This window comes from Taeniopygia guttata, chromosome 1, assembly GCF_048771995.1.
Source record: "Taeniopygia guttata chromosome 1, bTaeGut7.mat, whole genome shotgun sequence".
Lineage (NCBI taxonomy): Eukaryota > Metazoa > Chordata > Aves > Passeriformes > Estrildidae > Taeniopygia > Taeniopygia guttata.
The window spans coordinates 22,263,792-22,286,206 of NC_133024.1; the positions used below are offsets into that span (position 1 = coordinate 22,263,792).

Here is a 22,415-nt window from a genome sequence, read left to right on the forward strand (position 1 = left end):
ACATAAACTGATATGCAAAAATTAATTCAGCAGTAGTCTCAGAAAAAATAATCTCTCTATGAACAGTAAACAAGGCACCAAACATATAACTTGGCAGTGGTTGGAATGTGTGAAGACGTGCCCAGCGCTGTGCAAGGGAGGATGGCAAACTTGCCAAGCCAAATTTAAACTAGACAGTGGCCTAACTATCGCTCTGCCAGGGAAAGCCAAACTGCAATGCCAAGGAAAATGTAAAGGTTAAAATAGCAGGGAATATAGTGATAACTGACAAATATGTTTTGATTGATGGATGTATATATTTAGAGTTAAACTTGCTGAACAAGTGGCAAGTGATGCCCTCAGAGGATCTACAGGCAAAACAATTGCTAGTGGAAGAGCATACATGTGGTTTTGGCTTTTCTGTAGCAAAACTGCAGAAAAATTAAATGTTTTGGAAGCAAGTAACATCTTCTGGACAAGTTACTCCAATAATTAGACTGCTTGTGTCACTCAGTCCAGCAGAGCTTGATGGAATTCTTGGAGAATTGTTTGAAGAAAAAACCCTAAAATAAGCTATATTTCTAAAGTAATAGAAGACATTGGCAAATAGGCAGAATCCTTGTACTGAAGTACATAAAGCCAAGGAACCAACTGACCAGTGCCTTGATCCCTGGCAAGGTAATGGAGCACCTCACTCTGGAGACATCTCTATTCACGTGGATGGGAAGATCAGGAGTAGTCAGCATGGATTCCCTAAAGGTAAATGATGCTTCACAAACCTGATCATGTTCTACAATGAAGCAATAACCTGGGTGGATGAGGGAGGAGAAGTGGATATTGTCCACCTTGACTTCAGCAAGGCTATTGACACTGTCTCTCACAGCATTCTCACAGGCAAACTTGGGAAATGTGGACTGGATGAGGGCACAGTAAGGTGGATTGAACTTGGATGAGCAGCAGATCCCAGAGGGTCGTAATCAATGGCACAGGGTCTAATTGGAGATCATTAGTGGTGTGCCCCAATACTGGGCCTAGTATTGTTTAACTTCTACGTCAATGACTTGGGTGAAGGGCAGAGGCCTCCTCAGCAAGTTCACTGATGACACATAGCTGGGAGGAGTGGCCAATACCCCGAGGACTGTGCAGACATTGACAGGTTGGAGAGAAGGGCTGAAAGTCCCCACAAAAAAGGCCGTGTTTGGAGCTCGTCATATTGCAATATGGTGCCTGCCCAGCAGAGGAGTTTGTGAACCAAAAAATCTGTATCCTCAATCCAAGAGACTGAGGAGTAAATATTGATGGAGTTGCCCCTGAGCTAATTTCCAGACAGAAGCCAGAGAGAAGCTGTGAGTAGGCAAAGAAGTGGCACAAGCTTTACCAGTGTTCACACTCATTCTTCTGCCTAGAGAGAAAAAAAGCTTCATCTTCTCATAGGTCCCAAGTGGATTGAGTATCCAATATAGTTTTGCTTATGAAGATACTGAAACCTTCAATAAGTCTTATGCCAAGAAGTTCAGGAGCTGATTGCAACACATATCAGAGCTGTTCAAAATGACAAGAATGCCTTCAGGCAGACATAGATGCTGCTTACTGTGCAAATATGACAGTGATAGAGATCAGGGACTTGATGTCCAGGGGGATATGCATAGATAGGAACAAGATGCAAAAAGAGACAAAATATACAAGTTCCAAACTTACAATGGAGCAAAGTGGGAAGGGTGAGCATCTAGACTGTGAGAAAATGCACTGAAGTAGAACATACCCATTTTAACTAAGGCTATCTAGAGCTCACATACTCTTTGCTGCCCAGCCTAGAAGGCCACACACCCTACATCAACTTACCCAATTTATCATTGCAGATCTTTTTTTCTGCTAACTATTTAAACATTCTTATTGCAGGCAGTTTCTTGGTGTGCTGGGAACTGGGTGAACTCCTGAACTCCCAAGTAATGACTGGCATCCATGAAGTGATAAGACGTTTCATCAGGCACAGCCTGTTATCTCATTCCACCACCTCACAAACAACAGCATTCTAATCATACATTAGCACTTAAAATTATAAATACACTGTGTCCCTCAGTGCAGTCTTAAATTTTCTGCAAGTACTATGTCTGGTATGAGGAACAGGCAAGAGAACAAGGCAGAGGTTGAAAATTTCCTATACCTGTAAGCAAAAGGTTACGTGAAGTCATAATCAAAATGCTCCACCTGAATTATTTGCTGAATATAAAAGAGGCAGCTTGACTGAGAATTGAGATCTCCATGGGGCTGGGGTCTTCCTGTGTTGGCAGTTCCTTGCTGTGTCTCAAGGCACAAGGTACTAAATTGTTCACCATTCAGAGCACAGCAGCATCCAGCCCTCACCCAAACCTGTCCTTGGGCACAAAGGTATGGGCTTTGATTCAATAAATCCTTGTCATGTAAGGGAAGAGAGGATTGGCACTGGGAATGAGAATGTGGTCATTTACCTGCTACAAGCACAAAGCCTGAACAGGAGATGTAATACAGGCAGCATGCCCTCTAGGCATGCCTTCATCTAGGGGCTGGCCAGACAGGAAAAATCCACAAACCTACAGGGTGACCACAGTGACCTACCCACAGAGTTGTGTACCAGCAGAAAAAAATTGCAGAGCCATCTCCTCTCTTCTTCCTGAAGGGTGGAGTTCTTTTCACTGTCCTGATGTTTTTTCCTTGTCTTTTTTTTTCCCCAAAAAACCTTTTAATAGACCCAATTTGGAACTCAGAAAACAACAATTTCCAAAGCAGCAGAGGTGGTGAGTCACATAGCAAAACAAGGTAGCAGTAGTCAATATAAATGTTGGTGCAGATGTGTATATATCTACAGAAAGAGAGAGGTTGTGAAGGGCCTGTGGAATAAATCACTGTGTGAAGTACAATATTTGAATTTAGGATTGATAATTCAGACTGTCATTGTGGAAATAGTGAAGAGGCGTTTCTAGGGTATTTTAATCAATATAAGCTTAATCATGTGTCTCCATGTAGGTTAACAAAATCCTGGTCTGATGAACTGGAGGGGATTCCAGAATGCTTAAAAGCTTGCTGTCATAATTTCGCTTGCCATATGCAGCATTGGTTGCTGTCAATAAAAGAGAGCAGCTAAACCTTTGCTATCCAGTGTTTCCTCTAGTAAGTCTGTAGCAGTAACCTGGAGTTTGTGGCCCGCCTTCAGAAGGGCTACAGGAAAGCTGATACCAAATCATCATCTTCAGGGGATGGTTTCACATTTCCTGTAGGAGTAGCAGCACCACCTAAAATTCAGCCCATCATTGACTTATTCTTTATGTACTGAGATATCAAATATAGGAGACATTAGTCTGTACACTTGATGCATCCTAATTTAGCAATCTGAATAATGGAGCAGAGGTAGTATAACATACATCCTCTTTTCTTCAGAAAGTCTCTAATTGCTCTGCCTCCTAAAAAGTGGAAGACACAGAGCTCCCAAGTGCTCCCTGATTTAAACAGGACCAACTGCCATTAAGAATGGAAGCCTTCTGTAAAAACAGCACTTTTCTGTGTCTCTTGCTACCTGAGGGTGGAGACAGTTACCAACATGAGTCTCCAAGCTATTTATGACACGGAAGGTGAAAATGGTAGGTTGGAACAAAAGGCAAAAGGAGAGAGATATGAGATGGCAAGTGTAGAAGCAGGAAAACTTCTAGCAATTGAAAAAAAGGAAAATGAAGCTTCAACAGTGGGGAAATGAAACTAAAGTAGCCAATGCACACCAGACTATGTAGATAGGCAGCACAGAAATACACTGTCAGAGCTGAGTGAGGATACTGGTCTAGAGTTGTCAGGGTTGAAATGTACTTGCAAAGGTGAAGTAAGAATTTTATGTGCTGATTAGTAACATCTTCCCCATTCAGGCCATCCCTTCCTTTGTCTCCCAACAGGATCTATGAACACACCTCTGTTTACATTAACTTTACAACCAGAAGAGAAAAAAAAGTACCACTTTGCTCTGTTGAGAACTGCCCGTGAATTTAAACAAGAGACTTCAAACACTGACACATCAAACCGAGCATTTTAGTGGGCTTCTGAGTCTGGATTAGTATCATGAATATTGGCATCGTTGGTATGAATTAATCTCATGAGTTTTTCATCTTTGTCTCTAACAGGGGTTCCTGTTAAATGAGCACAAACATTTATGTTAGTCATTCTTTTTCAGGGAACTTAGAGGCATTCCAGGAACTTGTTTTGGAGACCAGACTCTATGTTCAGCTCTGTGTGTGGGTGTTCCCTGGGCTCCTGTTGGATGAGGCAGCCAAACCTCTTGGCGGATCTCACACGCTAAAGCAGCTCGAGGGGGTGTCGGTATTGAAAGAAGAAATATTTATTCAACTTGTAACCATTTACTTTAACTTTTAAGTGGGAAATGTCACCAGAGCTCTAAATTGAAAACCAGCTATCTCACGGTACTCAGCTGATCATATATTCCTGGCTTTTGTTACAGGCAATGCTCAACGTGGTTCCAAGGAAATGTACTTGTCCCTGGTTCCAGGGCATGCTGGTTTCTGATTTCTGACTGTCTATGGCCAAAGGACATTGACTGCAGTGCTGGAAACCTTTTTGGAGTCATGGCCCCCTTGCCCTGACAGTTGCAATGGGTTATATGAGTTCCACCAAAGCCCGAGAGTCCCTGGAGGACACAAGAAGCTCTCTGTTCCTGAGCGAGCCTGTCTCTCAGGCAGCTGGCTGGCTGCTGCTCTACTGCAAAAGGGCAGAACAAACAAAGAAGTGGGTGCTTCCAAAGGCCTCAGCATGAGTGTCACTAACACCTGGGAGAAGAAGGCTGGGCAAGTCTTGATGTTCCCAGTAACAACAGAAGAAGGCGGATGGGGCCTGTTACCACCTGCGGTGACTGCACAACAATGGGAAACCCGCACCCTGTCTTTCTTCTGTGGATTGTATCTCCTGTCTCCACAGCTTGTGGAGGAATGTGTGAAGGGATGCAGCTCTGGGTTTTGTGTGAAATTAACAGATCTTGCGTGGTTCCAGATCCTCATGAGGGCTGGATGGAGGCAGCCGTGAGGTGGCAAGGCAGCCTGCTGCAGTGGTACAGCTCTGCTCTAGTACACAGCCCACAGTGCTTGCCCCACATTCAGCAGTGCTGATAAGGAAGAAGCTGCTGCTCCCTCAGCATATCATATTACTCTCCTGCTTCAACTCCCTATCATTCCTTGACTCCTTGTCAGCTCTGCCTGCCTTCCCTCCAGCAGACTGTGAGGTCCACTCCTTCATGGGAGGAGTGCAAGAAAGTGTGCAAAAGGGGAACAAGGTGTAGAAATGACTTCAGAGGGGAAGGTCCCTCACAGCCAGCTCAGGAGACAGTGCCTTCTGAGACTGCTGGGAGAAAACTGTGACAGTGAAATCTTGAGAGAGGTGGCCTTTCACCTTTATCACCTGAGGGGGATGTGTGACTATAGACAAAAGCAGGCACTGACTTCGAGAGGGTGCTGCAGGCTGGAGCCATCCAGCTTCACTATTCAGAAGTGCCACCATCAAGAGAAGACCAGCACACAGCAGCAGTGAAACTCAAGGAGATGTATACTGGACACCCTCAAACCAGGAGACACTTTTAGAACTTGTTTTGGGGCTGACTTAGAAAATAATAATAATAATAATAATAATAATAATAATAATAATAATAATAATAATAATAATAATAATAATAATAATAATAATAATAATGTTATCTTTCCTGAATAAAGACTGAGTGGGCTTTATCAGCACTAAAATATGTGCAGACCTTCCATCCAAGACAATATTAAGCAAGACTGTTTACTTATTATATTACTGTGTTAACTCTGTAACTAGTTATGTCACCAGAAGTCATGTGGCAGTCTTAACTTTTCTTCTTCTTTTTAAAAAGTCTTAACTTTTCTTCCTCCAGGCAGGTAATGTGAGTTTGCTTCTCTTTAGAACTGATTTTCTCTTCTAATTCTGGCTACCCAAACAGTCATTCTGTATCCTTCAATCTCTAGTCTCCAGGCCTTTGGAGGGACAGACCCTTTAGGGAATTCTGATGCTAATGGTATTGCAAGAAAGATTCCTCTGCCTCTCAAGGAATCTTGGAAATCAAGGAAAACCTTTGGCCTGGACAGCAAAGCACCATTGATTCTTCTGGTGCCGAACAGAGATCTCTTGAGATTGGTGGCAACATCCACAGTGGTGGCTGGGTATTCCATTTGAGGAAACACAGCCTCTAGGGGATGAAGGACAGCCCACCTTCTACAAGAATATCTGACATCTTGAACTTCATTGGGTAAGCCTTGTATAAAACCATGGATTCCTTACAAATTTCTTCTCCCCTTCAACTGAAGACTTTTCCCAAATACTGGTTTTCAACAAGCCCAAGAGTGTGTAGCGCCACCAGCCCTGAGGGCCAGCTGGTTTGGTGGTACACTCCAAGGGAATTGTTTTCAGCAGAGCCAGTTGAACTGAAGAAACAGCCCCCCAGCAGTATGGATCGATTGCCCCACACAAGTGACCCGAGGCCCAAAGTAAGTTCATTTTGCATGCAGTTTGGGACAGACAGCAGTGTGAGTCTGAGTTTGATGAGATGACATGCAACACTACCATGTGCTGCCTCTTGCCACTAGTGAGAGTGGAGCTCAAACAGGTAACATGCAAAATTCACATGAATGGGTGGGATTGGAGAGTTAACTTTATTTCCCTAAACAGTACTAGAAATGTCCTCATGATCCCAGTGTATTTGCTGTAACATTGTAAGAACATGATTAGAATTTAATGCTATTTAATAAATATGCTGATTAACTTAGGCAAACAGTAATTAGTACCTGCAGAGATTAACAAACTTGACCAGTGAGTTGTGTGAAACAACCATCAGGATGTGATATATTAACTCTGCTTTGCATTTTAAGGTTGAATTTGGGCATCCCTTCCTAATATCCCAAAGAAGTCTTCTTGCAAAATTGAAGATACATTTGGCTATGATATGAGTCTCTATTTCTTTATTTTGTATTTGATGCTAAATGGGAGGCAAAAAACTAATCTGTTATTTAGGGTGCTGTGAGAATAAGGAGAATAGAATTAATTTATCTGAAACTTTATAATGTCTTTTTTTGATTAGATTTATAAATCTGCAAGGCTTTGGAAGAAAAAGATTAAATGTCTATTTTAAAATACAAATTATTCTGATAAATCCAAATCAGAGTAGATTCTTTTGGTGACAGTTCCTCTGGACTTGGGGACCCCAGGAATCCTGTAAAGCATCTGCAGAGGTACCTCACAACTCCCTCTTGGTCCCCAGTTAAGAACTGGGCCAGCCAGGTACATGTCAGGGGTGGGATTTACTCTAACAGGGTGTAGTTCAGCCCGACCCCACATGGTGTTTCAAAGCCTCCCATCTTTGTTGCCCTGTGTCCATAGAGCCTTTGATCATAGCTCACCTGTCCTCCAGCATCCTCTTTCTGCAAACTCACATTCTTAAGGTCAAACGTTTGCCAGCAGCAGCTCACACACAGAGCAGCCCTAAGCACAAACTCAGGCTGGGTGGGGAATGGCTCAGGAGGAGCCCTGGGAAGGACTTGGGGCCATTGGTGGACGAGAAGCTCAACATGACCCAGCAATGAGCACTCACAGCCCCGAATGCAGTGGGGCCAGCAGGTTGAGGCAGGTGATTCTCCCCCTCTGTTCCAGTTTGGTGGGACCCCACATGAGGAAATTCATCCAGCACAAGAATGATGAGCCTGGTGGTGTGAGACCAGGGGAGGGCCATGAGGATGATCTGAGGGCAGGAGCTCCCCTCCCTCCTAGAAAGACAGGCTGTTCATCATGGGGGGAAAAGGGCTCTTGGCAGATCTTATAGCAGCCTTATAGTACCTAAAGAGGGCTACAGGAGAATTGCGAAGGGACTTTTTACAAGGGCTTGTAGTGACAGGACAAGGAGGAATGGCTTTTAAATAAAAAATATTAGGTTTGGATTAGATATTAGGAAGAAATCCTTTACTATGAGGGCGCTGAGACGCTGGGACTGGTTTGCTCGGAGATGTTGTGGATGCCCCATTCATGGAAGCATTCAAGGTGAGACTAGATGGCACTTGAAACAACTTGTTTGAGTAGAAGGAGTCCCTGCCCATTGCAAAGGTTTCAAACAATTTTTAAGGTCCCTCCCAACCCAAACCATTCTATGATTCTGTGATTCTATGATTCTGTGTGATTTGGCATTATGACTTGAATAAATTAATAATTACTGAAGGGGGTTTCCAAGGCCAGAAGCTTTGCAGTTTCTCCTTAGCCCCTCTGAGGTAGTGCAGGACAGGGAGCAGCTGGGTGAGTGTTGTGCTGAAGTTGTCCTCCACCCTCTCCTACTGCCAGCACGTGGCCCATCACTGGGGTGGTGGTGGGCAGAAAATTTCAGGCTTGTAATTTGTCATGAGATTTTACTCAGTCCTGCTATCTCGTCTGCCCTGTATCACAGGGCATCTCCCAGGATGTACTGTATCTTGAAAACTTGCTTGGCAAAGAGTGACAGCAGCTGCACTGGGGCAGGTATCAGCAGAAGGGGCCCTATAAACTACTTGCTGTTGACCTTTGATTTGACTGCCAATGTGTAGCAAACAAATATTTAAACCCACGCCATTCCGAAGGGAAGCACAGCTTTAGCATGGGGAACTCAGGCAAGGCTGCTGTTATAATAGTCCTGGGCTGTGCCCAGGAAGGGGCAAGCAGCCCTCTTCCCCTCCTCTTCCACTCCAGCAGAGCATTCCACCCTGCCCACCATGCCCACACCAGGGAAGGGGCAGATGCTCAGACCCCAACAAGTCGAGTGGCTGCTGTACCAAGGAAAGCAGGAGTTTTAAAGCTGTTTCAAGCCCAAAGACAAAATAATTGTGGCCATTCCTCCTGCCCACATTGCCTGTGACCCCCATACAGGCAGAGGCTGCATGACAGAGAGGCCACCTCTGGATTTGGCTGCCTGCAGTGACCAGAGCCCCAGCAGGCTGGACCCAACTGCTGGTCATCTACCATGGCTGGTACCCATATACTGATGAGTCTACAAGAAATCCATTGGTGTTAGTCAGGTGCAGCAGCAGGCAAAGAGGGTATTTATCCCTCAGACTGGGGCCAAATTAGCTCTTTTGGTCAGTTTATAATTAGGTACTTGCACTTAACAGTATCCTCTCTGTTGGATTTTTATAGTTTTGTCTTTTCTTTTTTAAACGCAAAAATAATCAGTCTTAAAATAAAATAATTTTTGAAGAAATACCCTGGTAAGTGATCTATAAAAGGAGAAAACCCTTGCCAAGGGAATGCCACAGCAGCGAGCCCAAGCCGCAGAAAGCCCGGTTGAAGGCTTCGCTTTGCCGCAGCTTCTCAGAGGTTAACCAGGGTCTGTAAGCAAACAGCTTAAAGAAGGAGCCCGGCTTAGTGCCTGGGTCTCGGGCTGTCCCGGAGCCCAGCAGCCTAATGCCCCCGCAGCAGCCCCTCCCTCCGTCCCTCCCAAAGCGATGCTGGGCACACGGAGCCAGCCCTCGCCCTCTCCTCACGCAGCCGGAGCCTTCCCGGGGCCGGGCCGGGGCTCGGGGGCATCGCAGGAGAGGCTGCTCCGCTGCAGACGGGCGCAGAGCCATGTGTATATAAAGCCTGGGGCAGCAGCCCGGCAGGGTTGTTTAGCACAGCCACACCTCGGCTCTCTTGGCAGCACGGCGAGGCGCGGCCGGAGCGCCGGCGGCTGAATCCCCAAGTACCCGGGCGTGGGAGCGATCTGCCCATGGGCCCCCGCCTGCTGCTGGTTCTGGCGCTGCTTCAGGCAGGTGAGTGCCACCCCGGCCCCTCTGCCCTGCCATGCCTCCCCCTGCCCAGGGACAGCCTCTCCCTTTGCCATCGGCTTCGCGTGCTTCGTGCCGGGACCTCCGTGTGATGTAGCCGACTGAGGGGGAAAAGTGTCACCAGACAATCCTCAGCTTTACAGTGAGAGACTGTGTAAGTGAGCTGCCTGCCTGCCTCACCTCCCAGCCCCAACTATGGTTTCCATATACTGTAGAAACACAGGTCTTTTTCTTTTTTAACAGTTTTGTGAAACAGAGTTGTTACTGTCTGTGTTTCATAGAAATTCCTTCTTTTTATACCAGTGGCCATGGAGTGAGCAGTTTTCAATGCATCTGAATTTAAAATAATTGCTAAAAATTCTGTTTACAAAAGCCATAACTGAGTGCTAACAGAAAGCCCCTGCAGACAAAGGCAACAAAACACTAAACTGGCACATCTGAGGTTATACCTGAAGTAGAGTTTTTAAAGAAGAAAACACTCTGCCTTCATTTACAGCAAAGGTTGCTAGTTTAAGCAGGAACTAGTGCCAAGTTGTCAGATTCACCTCTGCTCAGCTCTCTGCAGGTATGTTCTTCTCTAAGGTGCTCCATTAGTAGTTTAACTAAGGATTGGACATGTTGCTAATGGGACATTTGACTAGGAGCAGGCTGCTGTGGAGGCTCAGACTATTTCAAGGCTTTCCTGGCTGTGTTGGCTCGGCTGCCTAACATAGAGAAAGCAATTTCAGTTCTTGGTCAAGTTATTAGCTGTGCACCTGAATATTAAAAATGTACTTGCTGGGGCTGACCTCTCAGCTGCAGCAGAGCACTGCTGGCTCACAACCCAGGCAGCTTTCAAAGAACAGGAACATCAGAGGCTGTCTGGATGCCTCTTGCAGAACACACAGCCCTAAGCTCACTAATTGAGTCTTCTGGACTCAATTTCCCTTGGGGCATTCTCTCCACCTTCATAGCAGCTCTGCACTGTAATTACAGTTCCTTGATCTCCAGAGATATGCCCAGAAGAAGAATGGCCTTTCTTCTTCTGGGTGAGGTACAGTTACCTTACACCCACCTCAACCATTTTCAGCCAGTGGCCAACAGACCAAGCCCAGCAGTCCTGGCTTAAGAGGCCAGTGAAAGACAGCTAAAAAAAAAATTCAAGCCATTTGTCAGAAGGCAGGGATTCCTACAAAGAAGTTTTTGTCTCCACTGGAATATTTTCAGGGTCTGCAAACTGCAACAGGTTGAAAAAGTATGATTTATACCCCCAAATCCAAAGCAGCTGATTACTTGTGATTTCCCCTGAGAACTAAGCCCCTTTCTAACTCTGGAGCCTTGCTGTTTAGACAAGGAAAATAAGTGGTCTCTTTAGTTCTCAATAAAATCCATCCAATGTGTTTTTAGCATGAAACCTGAACACTCAAGTAGTGTTTAGGTGAGTGGTGCTTACTTTTTCAGGAATGTGCATTTAATCCCCGAGGAATTCCCCAGGAAGCAGGCTGAGGCTGTGCTGGACAGCCTGAGGTGTGGATCCCTGGGTGAAAATGGTAGCACCTGCTCCTGCTGCGGGCTCAGGCTGGGAGAGGGAGCAAAGCCCTGCCTTGTCCTTCATGGGGAGAGACCCTCCTTGTTTTCACTGGCATTTGGATTGGGCTTGGAGGGCAAGCTAGCCCAGGAGATGTGGGAAGAGGCCCAAGCAGGGGGATTAGAGGCTAGGTTTTAAAAGGAAAGCAACTGTTTTAATAATAGTATTGAGTCCTTGGGTGGTTTAGGGGATTAATTAGCCCGTGTTTGCACAACACTTTGAAGAGGTCAAGCGTGCTGCAATAGCCAGGGGCAAGTGGCAAAGCAACTTCAGTGGCCAGCTCCCAGCTCCCAGAAGTCACCTCACTCTCCATCCAAGCATGCCAGAAAGTCCCCATTTGATTTTGGAGCAGCTGTGGATAGGTGGGATATGCAGATGGGTTAGGCTTTCGGGCTGAGGATTTTGATCCTCCCGATAGAGCAGTGCAAAGTGCATTTGGTCCTTCACAGTAAATCCAGGCATGAAATACTCCTATTTGTCACTACAGCATGATAAGCAGCGACGTTTGCAACTGAGCATCACAGTGGTTTGAGTATCAGGGGCAGGGTACTCTTGGTTTCCATAACAGCTACTGCAAGAATGAGCCTGTGCCTTCTAAAACAGTTCCAAATTAATATGTGAAATCTCGAAACTGTTTGAAAGTCTTGTAACTCAAAAATCTCTCTGGTTTGGGTGGCCATCCACACACTTCAGCTGACACAGAGCTCCTTTCTTTTTTTTTCCAAAATTAGTGAGGCCCACGTGTTACGACTTAGGTGGAACATAACAACAGAAGCAGATAAAGGGTTGCCAGCACTTCCAGAGTCTCAAGGGAAAGCTGCTATACACACATCTTGGCTAATGGAGGCACTTTGTCCTTGACAAAGTATGTACTTTACAGGCTCACCGGTGTGTAGCTGTCTCTCTATGCAGATTAATAGGACTTTCAGTATGTTTTTCCACCTGGAAAATGGGTTTAAAGATTCTGAATAGTAGAGAAACTTGATAACATAAGAAATCTTGAGCAAGATAGAAACTTCATTTCTTTCCACAGAGTCCTGCTTCGGTCTGGTTGCCTGGCTGTACTCTGCTGCTTCATGTCTCAGTCAGGACTATAGCTGGAAAACTGTCCCAGGTTTGGGAGCTCTGGGGTGCAGTGAAGCCCAGATGGCCACCCTGCATGGTGCTGGCACAGACCTTAACAGCTTAGGCTCCATGATGTGCAAGACCAGGCACACTGCTCCAGGGTGCAACACAGCTGCAATCCCACACTAGTACACCAGAACTAGTATTGAGCTAGTCTAGAAGAAAGTGAGCTCATCTGGAAGAAATAGCATGCTTGGGTACTTCTGCATCCACCTTTTGATTATCCCAGATCTCAGGAAAAGCCCCCTGCAGAGTAATTTTGGCCAGCTGAAGGTCATGACTAGTTAGATTGTCAGGGCTGCACCCAACCAACCAGTCAAAATCAAAACCATCTCCCTTTAAGGAATGTAGGAAAATCAGTAGCAGGCATGTTTAATCCTTGTGTGTAACCATGTCTTGTCTTTGCAGTTTGGAAAGGTGCTCTGGGAAAGTCCCATTCACTGCACACTCGAGGAATCATTGAACTGGCTGGAGCTATAACGTGTGGCACGGGACGCTCTCCTTTGGCATATATTGGCTATGGGTGCTACTGTGGACTGGGAGGACGAGGTTGGCCTAAAGATAAAACAGACTGGTAAGAGAAACCTCAGCTATGTGTCCAGAAGCAGTGCAGATCCCCCTGCTTTTCTCTGTTTGTGCTACTGGTGACTCCAGTGACTCATTTGCTGCCTTGTGGGTAAGGAACTTAGTATATATGAACACAGTAGGGATTTGTGAGGGATGACCCATGTATCACTTGGGATTTGAATGAGGGCTTAACCTTCTTCTGGATGACACCAAAGTTCTTAGGACCTTGTAATATGTGGGGTAGAGCGCAAAGAGGAAACCAGGATGCATTTTTTTGAAATAACTGAATTGTTTTTTCATAGTGATCACACCTGCCTGACAAAATGAGTGTAATCCAATATATTTGGACGGTTATTTCACCCAGGTTCTTAAAATGGAAATGATGGAAATATCATTGTTTATCCTCTTGAAGAAATCCAAGGAGTAATCAAACCTGTTGCCTTCATTGGCTGTTAGTTCACACTGAACCGAGGCAGAACAATAAGGGAGAGCATGGTGTTATTTCCCCTTATCTTTATTAGCGGGGAAGATGTTGGGTTTGTTATTCCCAACAAGTGTCAGAGGTATTGCATGCAATCAAAGGCTTCTTTCCTGTACTGTGCAATCAGCATAAAGAAAGTACATGAGAGTCAAGTTAAGAATAGTGGACTCTTGTGTGCTCTGAGCCTGGTGTTTGCAATCTTGCCAGATTTGAAATATCAAAGTCAAAGCACACAAGTCTACCTACAGTCAACAGACCAGGCGCTACTAGTAAGCAGGCTCTGCTTTTAGCAGGGGTGAAGGTAGTCTGCAGCTCACTGGGAAGGAAACTGAGTTTTCCAGAATACCTTGCTGCTGGATGGAAACATTGCAGGTTGCCACAAAACCAGATTTTGCTGAATTAGAATGACAGAAAAAAGGGGGGGGGGGGGGAGTGAAGGAAGAAAAGGTATCAAAGTTAAAGATCTCTGTGGGTATGAACGAGAAGATGTCTATCCCTTAAGACTAATGGAGCTGTCTTCATTAATGTAGTAAGATGTTTCACTCCCAAAGCCCTCTCAGCTCTTTTATTTGTTTGTGAAATATTTAATCTATGAAACAGTCAATATGGGCCTCACAAATTATGGGTAAATGCAGTAATATCTCTTGACCTGCTTATCACAGTGCTTATCTACAGCAGTGTATGTAAGGTGTTTAATTATTTGTGTTATTCTTTAACAAATTTCATAATACAGCCTTGAAAGTAAAACACGACTTCACTAATTTGGAGCACTGCTTTTATTGAAAGGCTGAGCAGAGTAACTTAAAAGCTGTTTTCCATAGAGGCTGAGTAACATGCAAATTTATGTGATCCTGGGAGATGCAAATAGTCAGCACTCCTGAAAAAGAGAGAGTAAATATGGCCGTGTGTTTACCAGCCAGTGTTTCTGCTGTTGTTTAAATTGCACAGAGTATTTAAGGATTTTATCCTAAAGGCAGAAAAAGAGACTTTGCAAGGGAAATGCCTCAAAATATCAGATAATTTGTAAAAGGGAAGCTTGATCCTCTAAGTACATTCATTTTTATTCCTTAGCTGCAATGCTTGGCTGCTGAAGAAAAAATTAAAAGTTTTATTTAGGTACTTAGCTAGGAAGAATCAACAATGCCACACTAGATTTAGCCCTAAAGTTTAATTTTCTGTTTGCTAGAGAAATACTGATATCTGTTACTAAGAACTACTGCAATGATTAGTCTGGTTGAGTAACCCACACCTGTCAAAATGAACACATTATTTTCCATATTTGCCATTCTATAAAAGAGTGGCAAAACTACTGGCTGTGAGTGACAAATACTTTTTGAAATTATTCACCCCCTTGACCTTCTAGGTTTGTCACAGAGACCCTCACAAAAGGAGTAATTTTCTTGTGTGTAATTCAGTCAATCTGTCTAGACAGGGCTAGAGTGCTTCTAAGCACTTCTCTTTTATATGAAAAAGGAAAAAAAGCCATTGAGTGGGTAATCCTTTTATAAGGTTTATTCCACATACTGACTTTGATGTGGTGTTGTCAGTAATTACCTTTTCCCTTTTGTTCCACTCTCACAGTTCCATCACTTCAAGGCATAATGACATTTCTTCCACGTAGAGTCAATCGATTTGTTTCTCCTTCTCCTTTCTGTTCCCCTGGATTGCTGCAGCACCTGCGTTCTAAAGTAGGATCTGAGGGTGCTCAGCACTTCCCTGAAAACACCATGAAAGGCAGGGTGCATCTATAACTCAAAGGAGTCACAGGATAATTAAGGCTGGAAAAGATCTCCAAGATCATTGCACCTAACTCTTAAATCCTTGCAAACTCGTAGGTAAGAGTAAGATTTCCCCTCTGTGGCAAGGTTAAAGCAAAAGGAAAGGACACACATCAGTAAGGGTGCTCTTAATGTGACAAACACAACGTGACAAATTCTTACTTTATCGGCATTTGCTCAACAGCAGGGGTCTGGCCAGCTGATCCCTGCGGACCAGCCGGAGCTGTCGGTAGCCATTAGGGCTATCTCCTAGCCCAGCCCTGACATGAGCAGGCTGTTGACTAGCCCGGTGACACAGTTGTGGCTTTTTGCCATCCAGTGCTCTGCCATGGTCTTGGCTACCTCTGTGTTGGTGTAACTGAATGTTAGCAGGTCATTAAAGCTTAGCATCACTTTCACCCAGGTGCAGCAAAAGGCATTTCCAGACAGGAGGTGACCATCTGAAGGCGGCAAAAGACAACAATGACATTCCTTCGTCTTCATTCCTTGGCAGTTCTTTCAGATGTTTGTAAAATAGGAGCCAAAAGTCTTCTTGCTTTGTGTTGGAGCAAGCTACGGGTCACCCTGCTGCAGCTGTGGGGATCATCAGGAGGAACTCCTGTAAGGGGAAGCAGAATTGTGCCCCAAATCCTGTGGTTCTGCAGAGTTTATGCAACTTCCCCTGGTTTTGCCAAGCCAGATAAGGAGCTGGGAGTTCTCACAGCTAGCTAGAACACCATTTGCTTGTGCAAATTCAGTGCTCATTCGCTTGTCCTTGCCTGATTCACAGAACATCTTTTGCCCCCTACAGTATCTTTCTCACTTCTCCTATCTCTCTCTTTGTTCCCTCTGGCTCTCCATAGAGAGCAATTTCTTTCCCTTGGCACAGAGGCTCCTAACACCTCCCTTTGCTCACCTATCTTCACATGGTTCTTCTTCCCCACACTCCCCCACCACTGGCACCAACGTTACCAATTCGGCTACTGACTCACTCCCCAGACCTCACAAACCTTTGGTTTCTGCAGCTGGCAGCCCTCCACCACAGCCTCCAGTGCTCAGGGTCCCATATATGAGACACTAGTGATGGGCCTGCTTTGCTGCCCATCATTCCCCTGAGGATGGATTAGGCTTTGCTGTAGCTTCAGGGTTTTTATATCAAATCAGACTGCCTCAATTTTTCCCAGCTAGTAGAGTGGTTTCTCTGTAGAGTCACAGTGATCTTGCAGGGATGTCTTCTGGAAATACAGGAGAGATCACTGCTCTCTGGCTCCAGCCTCTGAGCTTGCATCCTTGCTCAAACCACCTTTCTTATTCAGCAGAGAACATCTCTAAGTGCTGAATATTTTTATGGTGGAATTTGAGTCCCTAAACTACCACAGTAAAATTCAAGTGAGGCCAAGTTTTCTATAAACTCAGAAGTAATTGACAGTGAGAATGATCTCATTGACTAATCCAAATGGCAGATGTCATCAGCTGAGCTACTCATCCTCATTCTCTCTATGGTCAGTGAAACACAACTGCACTTTCAAATCTGATGCTTTTCAATCTGTGTTAGATCTCCGAGGCATGAAAATGTGAATTGTGGTGCAGATGTGCATAGAGGGAAGATACGTGAATGCCTCAGATGTAGATGATTTTTAAGACTCTTAAGTTAACTCATATGAATTTCACCATTGAGACTGATTAATTTGTAGCCTGCCCCTCAGAACCTTTATGAGCCAAGGAGAACATGGCAGGTCCAAGTGAACTGAAGAGATGAAGCTTCTTGGTGATACTGAGGAAGGCAAGAAACATCCCAATTCCAAGTTTTGGGATGGGTCTAAGCCTAAGCCAGTGAGCCACAGTAGCACAACTTATAGGAGCACTTCTGCTCCTTTTCAGCCAGATTACCATGTTTTGACCACACATGTTTTCACAAGGGCAAAAGCTCAGAGGAAGAAGCACAGTGGTCATGGGAGCAAATATGGCATTAATGAGCTCCTGAGACAAGCCAGCTTTCCCAGGGATGCCAGAATACTTGCATCATCAACATATGATTTACTGAGAGGCCGGGTCAACATTGCTGTCATGAGCTGTGTGTGACCAAAGCACCCCTGGAGTCCATGCCAACAGGCAGGATGCAGGAGGACACCCAAACTCTCTCTTTTTCTGTCTCCCAGGTGCTGCCACAGGCATGACTGCTGCTACGACACGGCAGAGAAGGAAGGCTGCAACCCCAAGGTGCAGCGCTACCAGTGGGCATGTGAGCAGAACACCGTGCGGTGCGGTAAGGAAAGGCTGGCTCCTGTCGCCTGGGTTTCCCTCCCTCCCTCCTTCCCTCCCTCCTCTGCAGGCACCAGGCTGACCAAAGAGCTTTGGGGGCCCCAGAGGCAGGTTTGTGTTTGCCAGGCTGGTTTCAAAGCGGCTTTAGGCAATGTCTGTTCTCTTCCAAGCTCCCTGCCCATTCCTTGCCTGGAGCTGGGAGGAAAGCTGGAGCCCCAGCACATTCCAGGAATCCTGAGATCTCCCCAGGCTAAAGAGCAGGAGTGGGAGCCATGAAGCCCACAAGCCATCTTAGTTTGGCAGGGATGTAGATTACTCTCTGGAGACTTTCTGCTCATTGGCATTAAGCATGCCTCTTCCCACAGCTGTGGGTCTTCAGGGGTGCTCTTTCCATTGTAATTCTGGCCCTTCCTCCAGCAGGACTGTACCCTTTTTTACTGCCCTTAAGCACTGCTAGAGAAGGGTCAGGCTATCCAGCACGGCTGCAAGACAGGTTAAATAAGATGCCACCCTGCACCTCTGTCCACTGTGGGGCTCCAGCCTGAAGTCCTGAGGTTCAGTAGAGATTTGGAACCATGCAGAATCAAATGCTCTCAAGTGCCTCAGGCAGACAGCAAGTGTGGGCTGTGCTCAGCTCTACAGCTGGTACCCAGGCAAGAAGGTTTGAATTACACAGTCACAGCCCGTCAGTGTCTCACACAGTTTGTTTTGACATACACCAGATGACTTGAGTCTTAGAATTTGTCACTTGTATTTCTAAGTCTCCAGAAAGCTCCTGGTAGTAAAATCCATTGTAGAAGACTTTGAAAGTTTGAAAAGAAGTTGTGAGAGTAAAACTTATCCCCATAATCAGCAAAGTTATTTGCTAGAACATTAAAATACTATTTCTACCTTATCAGAAAACCATATTTTACTGGTGCAATCCTCAGCCTCATGAGCAGCTGAAGATCTGCCAGCAGATAGGGGATGGCACACAGCACATCTGCAATCGCTCTTTTCTAAGTTCCAGAGCAATCTAGAAAATACAAAGTGCTGGCAAAGGAATGTGTCACTTTAATGTACAATTGCTCTTCCTCCTGCCTGCCCATATTTCCATAGCTTTCTGCTAGTCATTTTACAGGAAAAAGTCCTGTTTCTCTTTGCTGTGAAAGAACAATCCAAGTTGCAGATATGAGATGTATCATTGAGTAAATGGGAGTGGACACAGGAGTGTAGCAGTCTGCAGTTGCTCTGACTTGACCAACAAGCACAAGTTAAACAAATTTCATTAATTCTTTAAATGATGTCTAGGCAAGACCTGATGCATCCATCAACTGTTCTCCACAAGCCCTCAGCAGGCTTCACGCCCCCTGATATTCCTGGTGAGGAGGAACAATAGAAATGCTCTTTGAAGGCAAATTTCCTACCCCAGGCTACAACATGACAGGTCTTACAGGGATGTGAAGGTATAATGTCTGATCCCATTCAAACAAAAGAGATGAAGAATTAAATTTCCAGGCATGCTTGCTGAGCTCAGTGTAATAATGTCCAGAAGTGTTAGAAGCAGAACTGTTTGCACTGTCATTTCAACGCAACAGGAATTAGATGCCAGCTGCCTGCCATCATAAATCTGTATCATAAATACAGACATTTTCATGTAAAATAAACAGAAACTCCTTTTACTTGGAATTTCTCCTCTTTTTGCTACCATTAGGTAGTTTTGTTCCTGGAATGAAAAAAACTGGCAAAACCATACCCTTTAGTCTAGATATGCCATCACCTGTAGGGAAATTCCATTCAATAGATATCTGGAATATAGAAAAGGCTGTTAGTTGTAGGGTCTGGTCCAAAAAAATATTTCTCTCAAACAGAAATGTTACGAAGCCAGACTTTTGTACTCACATTTGATGAACAGTTGCTGGCACAGCATAGGAAGAGCTCAAGAAGCAGAGGGGCAAGGAGAGTTTGAGGCAAGACTGGTAGCTAAGGAAAAAGTGACCCAAAGTCCTCATTAACCCTTAAAAAAATTTTAGCAGTAAATATATGATTATTCATACCAGCTTAGAAAGCCAGGGCTTTTCTTATTTTTGAGATATAGGATTGAGCCATCAAAGTCCAGTGAAATCTGAAAAAATTCCTATACACATTTCAATTGGTTTTGGAATGAAGGCCATGTGCACTGGCACATTAAACTTTGCCTAGTGCAGGGTTTTGTGGCTCTTAGATAACCCATGGTAGCAGCCTCAAATAAACAAAGCACTGTGCTTTAAAATAATATCAACCCAACAGGTGCATTTAAACTACCTATAAGTGGGATGAGGTTCATTAACCCAAACTCAGTCATTTGCAGTGTAGCCTTCTAAGCTAGTGGCTTTGATATTATTCATGGTCATGTAGCCATATATTTGCATTCTGTATAGTTCCATGTATGACTTGGATCATTTTGTTAGCTGCTGGCTCATAAAATTTAGCTATCTGGTCCCGTTGTAAAGCTCCTTGGCTCCTCTGCTGTGATCAGAGAGAGACAGCAGCAACTGATGCAGCAAGAGTGAAAATGCTTGGTGGGTGCTGTGATGCCCTCAGGTTTCTGAATATTCCTCTGGGAGGCTCCTTCTTTCAAAGTAGTGGTTTATTCTTTTGAAATCAGTCTGTTTTGCAGAGGGAGGAGTTAGAAGGGAAATTCACCAGCTGAGGAATGCTAGAGTATTTTTACCTCAGGCCAAGATAAAATAATTTTCCTTTTTAGCTTCAACTGCTGAATTAAACCCTTGTAGTTCACACAGTTCTAGAGGCAGGGAGTGCTCTGTGCTGAGCAGATTTTTATAAGCATTGCCAATCTACATTTAGCTGCTGCTTTCTGATACCTTTGTCACAGTTAAGGTCAGACCTGTTGACAGAGAGAGGGCAGGGGAGGGTCAGATCCATTCACAACACAACATGTCGGTCCTGCTGCCACAGCCTTTGATTCCTAAAGGGCAGCTTTTTTAGGGAATTTTTCCTCCTAAAACTGCTTCTTGCCTTTGATACAGAATCTCGCATCCTCAGATCACATTTTCTTTTGCAGATAACCTGACAGACCGATGTGAAAAAATGGTGTGCCTGTGTGACCAAGAAGCAGCCAAGTGCTGGGGAGCAGCCCCATACAATCCTCACTTCATCCTCTGGCCAGACTTTTTATGTGGACAGACTCATCCTACCTGCCATGTCAGATATGGGGGGCCAGAATAGTCTTTTTAGGACCTTTCTTCTAATAGTTTGAACCTGAAGGCAGCGGAATAAAATTTTTCCTTGTTTTCCAGATCTAATAATGGTGTGAAAGAATTTCTATCAGGCCAGGATTTACGGGGGAGAGCGACAGACCAGAAAGGTGTGGTGGTGGAGTTTCCCTTTCTGTGAGAGAGCACTTGGAATGTATGGAGCTCTGCCTTTGGGTGGACAACAAGCAAGTCAAAATCTCATAGGTTAGGAAAAAAGAGCAGACTAATAGGGGTAACACTGTTGTGGGTGTTTGCTACAGCCCATCTGAGCAGGAGAAAATGCATGAGGTCTTCTCCAGGCAGCTTGAAGCAGCCTCACAGTCACCAGGCCCTGGTTCTGGTGGGGGATTTTAACTACCCTGACACCCGCTGGAGAAACAACAGGTGACAAAAATGATTAAGAGTCTGGAGTATCTCTCTTATGAGGAAAGGCTGAGGGAGCTGGGTCTGTTCAGCCTTGAGAAGAGATGACAGAGAAGAGACTTCATCAGTGTCTATGAATAACTGAAGGGAGGGTGTCAGTCTCTGCTCGGTGGTGCCAAGCAATGGAACAAGAAGGCATTGAGTAGAAACTGGTGAACAAGGAGCTCCACCTGAACAGGAGGAAGAACTTTTTTACTGTGTAGGTGACTAAGTACTGGAGTAGGTTGCTCAGAGAGGTTGTGGAGTCTCCCTCACTGGGGATATTCCAGACCTGTCTGGACACAATCCTGTGCCATGTGCTCTGGAATGATCCTGCTTGAGCAGGGAGGTTGGACCAGATGATCCACTGTGCCCCTTCCAACCTTACCCAGCCTGTGATTCTGTGACAGGTAACATACATGCTGAAGCAAAGGGAAGATCCTGCTCTGATCATGATCAAGATCTCTTTTGCAGAAACAGAGGGTTTGGTCTGTGGTGCAGTGGGAACATATCTCCTGCTGCCAAATATTGCTGTTTTTTTTTTTTTTTTTAAATCATAGAATCATAGGGTAATTTGGGTTAGAAGGAGCCTTTCAAGATCATTTAGTTCCATTCCCTGTGCAATGAGCAAGGACACCTTTTACCAGACCAGGTTGCTTAGAGCCCAGTTGTCTTTTCCCTCATGCTCCTGCGTCACAGCACTGGAGACACTTCTGAGCTGTGTTCAGGGGTAAGCACAGTTACACTGGGCTATTGCAGTTGCAAGGTCATCAAGGATTTCTGACTTCTGCTTACTAGCAGGCATGCTCACACTTTGTGAAACAATATACTCGCTGCTCCACAGAGTTCAGAGCTGATACACTGCTCTCTGATACATGTAGAAGATGGTCTCCTATATTGGCATGTCACCCAGTCAGTCACTGGCTGCCTGGGAATCAATCGTTGTCACATCAGGAAACAGTGGCCGTGGAGAACATCAGTCATGTCAAGCAAATCTTTCATCTCTCTCTCTCTTTTTTTTTTTTTTTTTTTTTTTTTTTTTTTTTTTTGAGAGTATTAGAGGCTTATATTCAAACACTACATTTCCTTCTGGCAAGAGAAAGCAAAATCTCATTCTTTCAGCCCGGAGTGGTTCCTCTTTGCATCTTTGTTGCAAGCGTTTAGGCAGGACAAGCCAACAGGACAAGAGCCTCTTTGGCAGGAGGGACAGACAGGTAGGAG

General features: G+C 44.9%; 1 protein-coding gene across 1 annotated transcript; it reads left to right on the top strand.

The window, feature by feature from the left end:
• The first annotated feature begins 9,519 nt into the window (after nt 1-9,519).
• LOC100222730 (phospholipase A2) lies at nt 9,520-20,843 on the top strand. Its single transcript, XM_030265709.4, has 4 exons — nt 9,520-9,782; nt 12,898-13,063; nt 17,454-17,560; nt 20,600-20,843. The coding sequence occupies exons 1-4, from the start codon at nt 9,740-9,742 to the stop codon at nt 20,761-20,763; spliced, it is 480 nt and encodes a 159-aa protein (XP_030121569.3). The 5' UTR covers nt 9,520-9,739; the 3' UTR covers nt 20,764-20,843.
• Nucleotides 20,844-22,415: the final 1,572 nt, after the last annotated feature.

Bases quoted from the DNA above. Each gene is read 5' to 3' on its own strand.
- LOC100222730 (XM_030265709.4), top strand. From the start codon at position 9,740: ATGGGCCCCCGCCTGCTGCTGGTTCTGGCGCTGCTTCAGGCAG. The intron at 9,783-12,897 runs GTGAGTGCCACC...TTGTCTTTGCAG, and splicing joins TCTGGCGCTGCTTCAGGCAG to TTTGGAAAGGTGCTCTGGGA. The intron at 13,064-17,453 runs GTAAGAGAAACC...TCTGTCTCCCAG, and splicing joins CCTAAAGATAAAACAGACTG to GTGCTGCCACAGGCATGACT.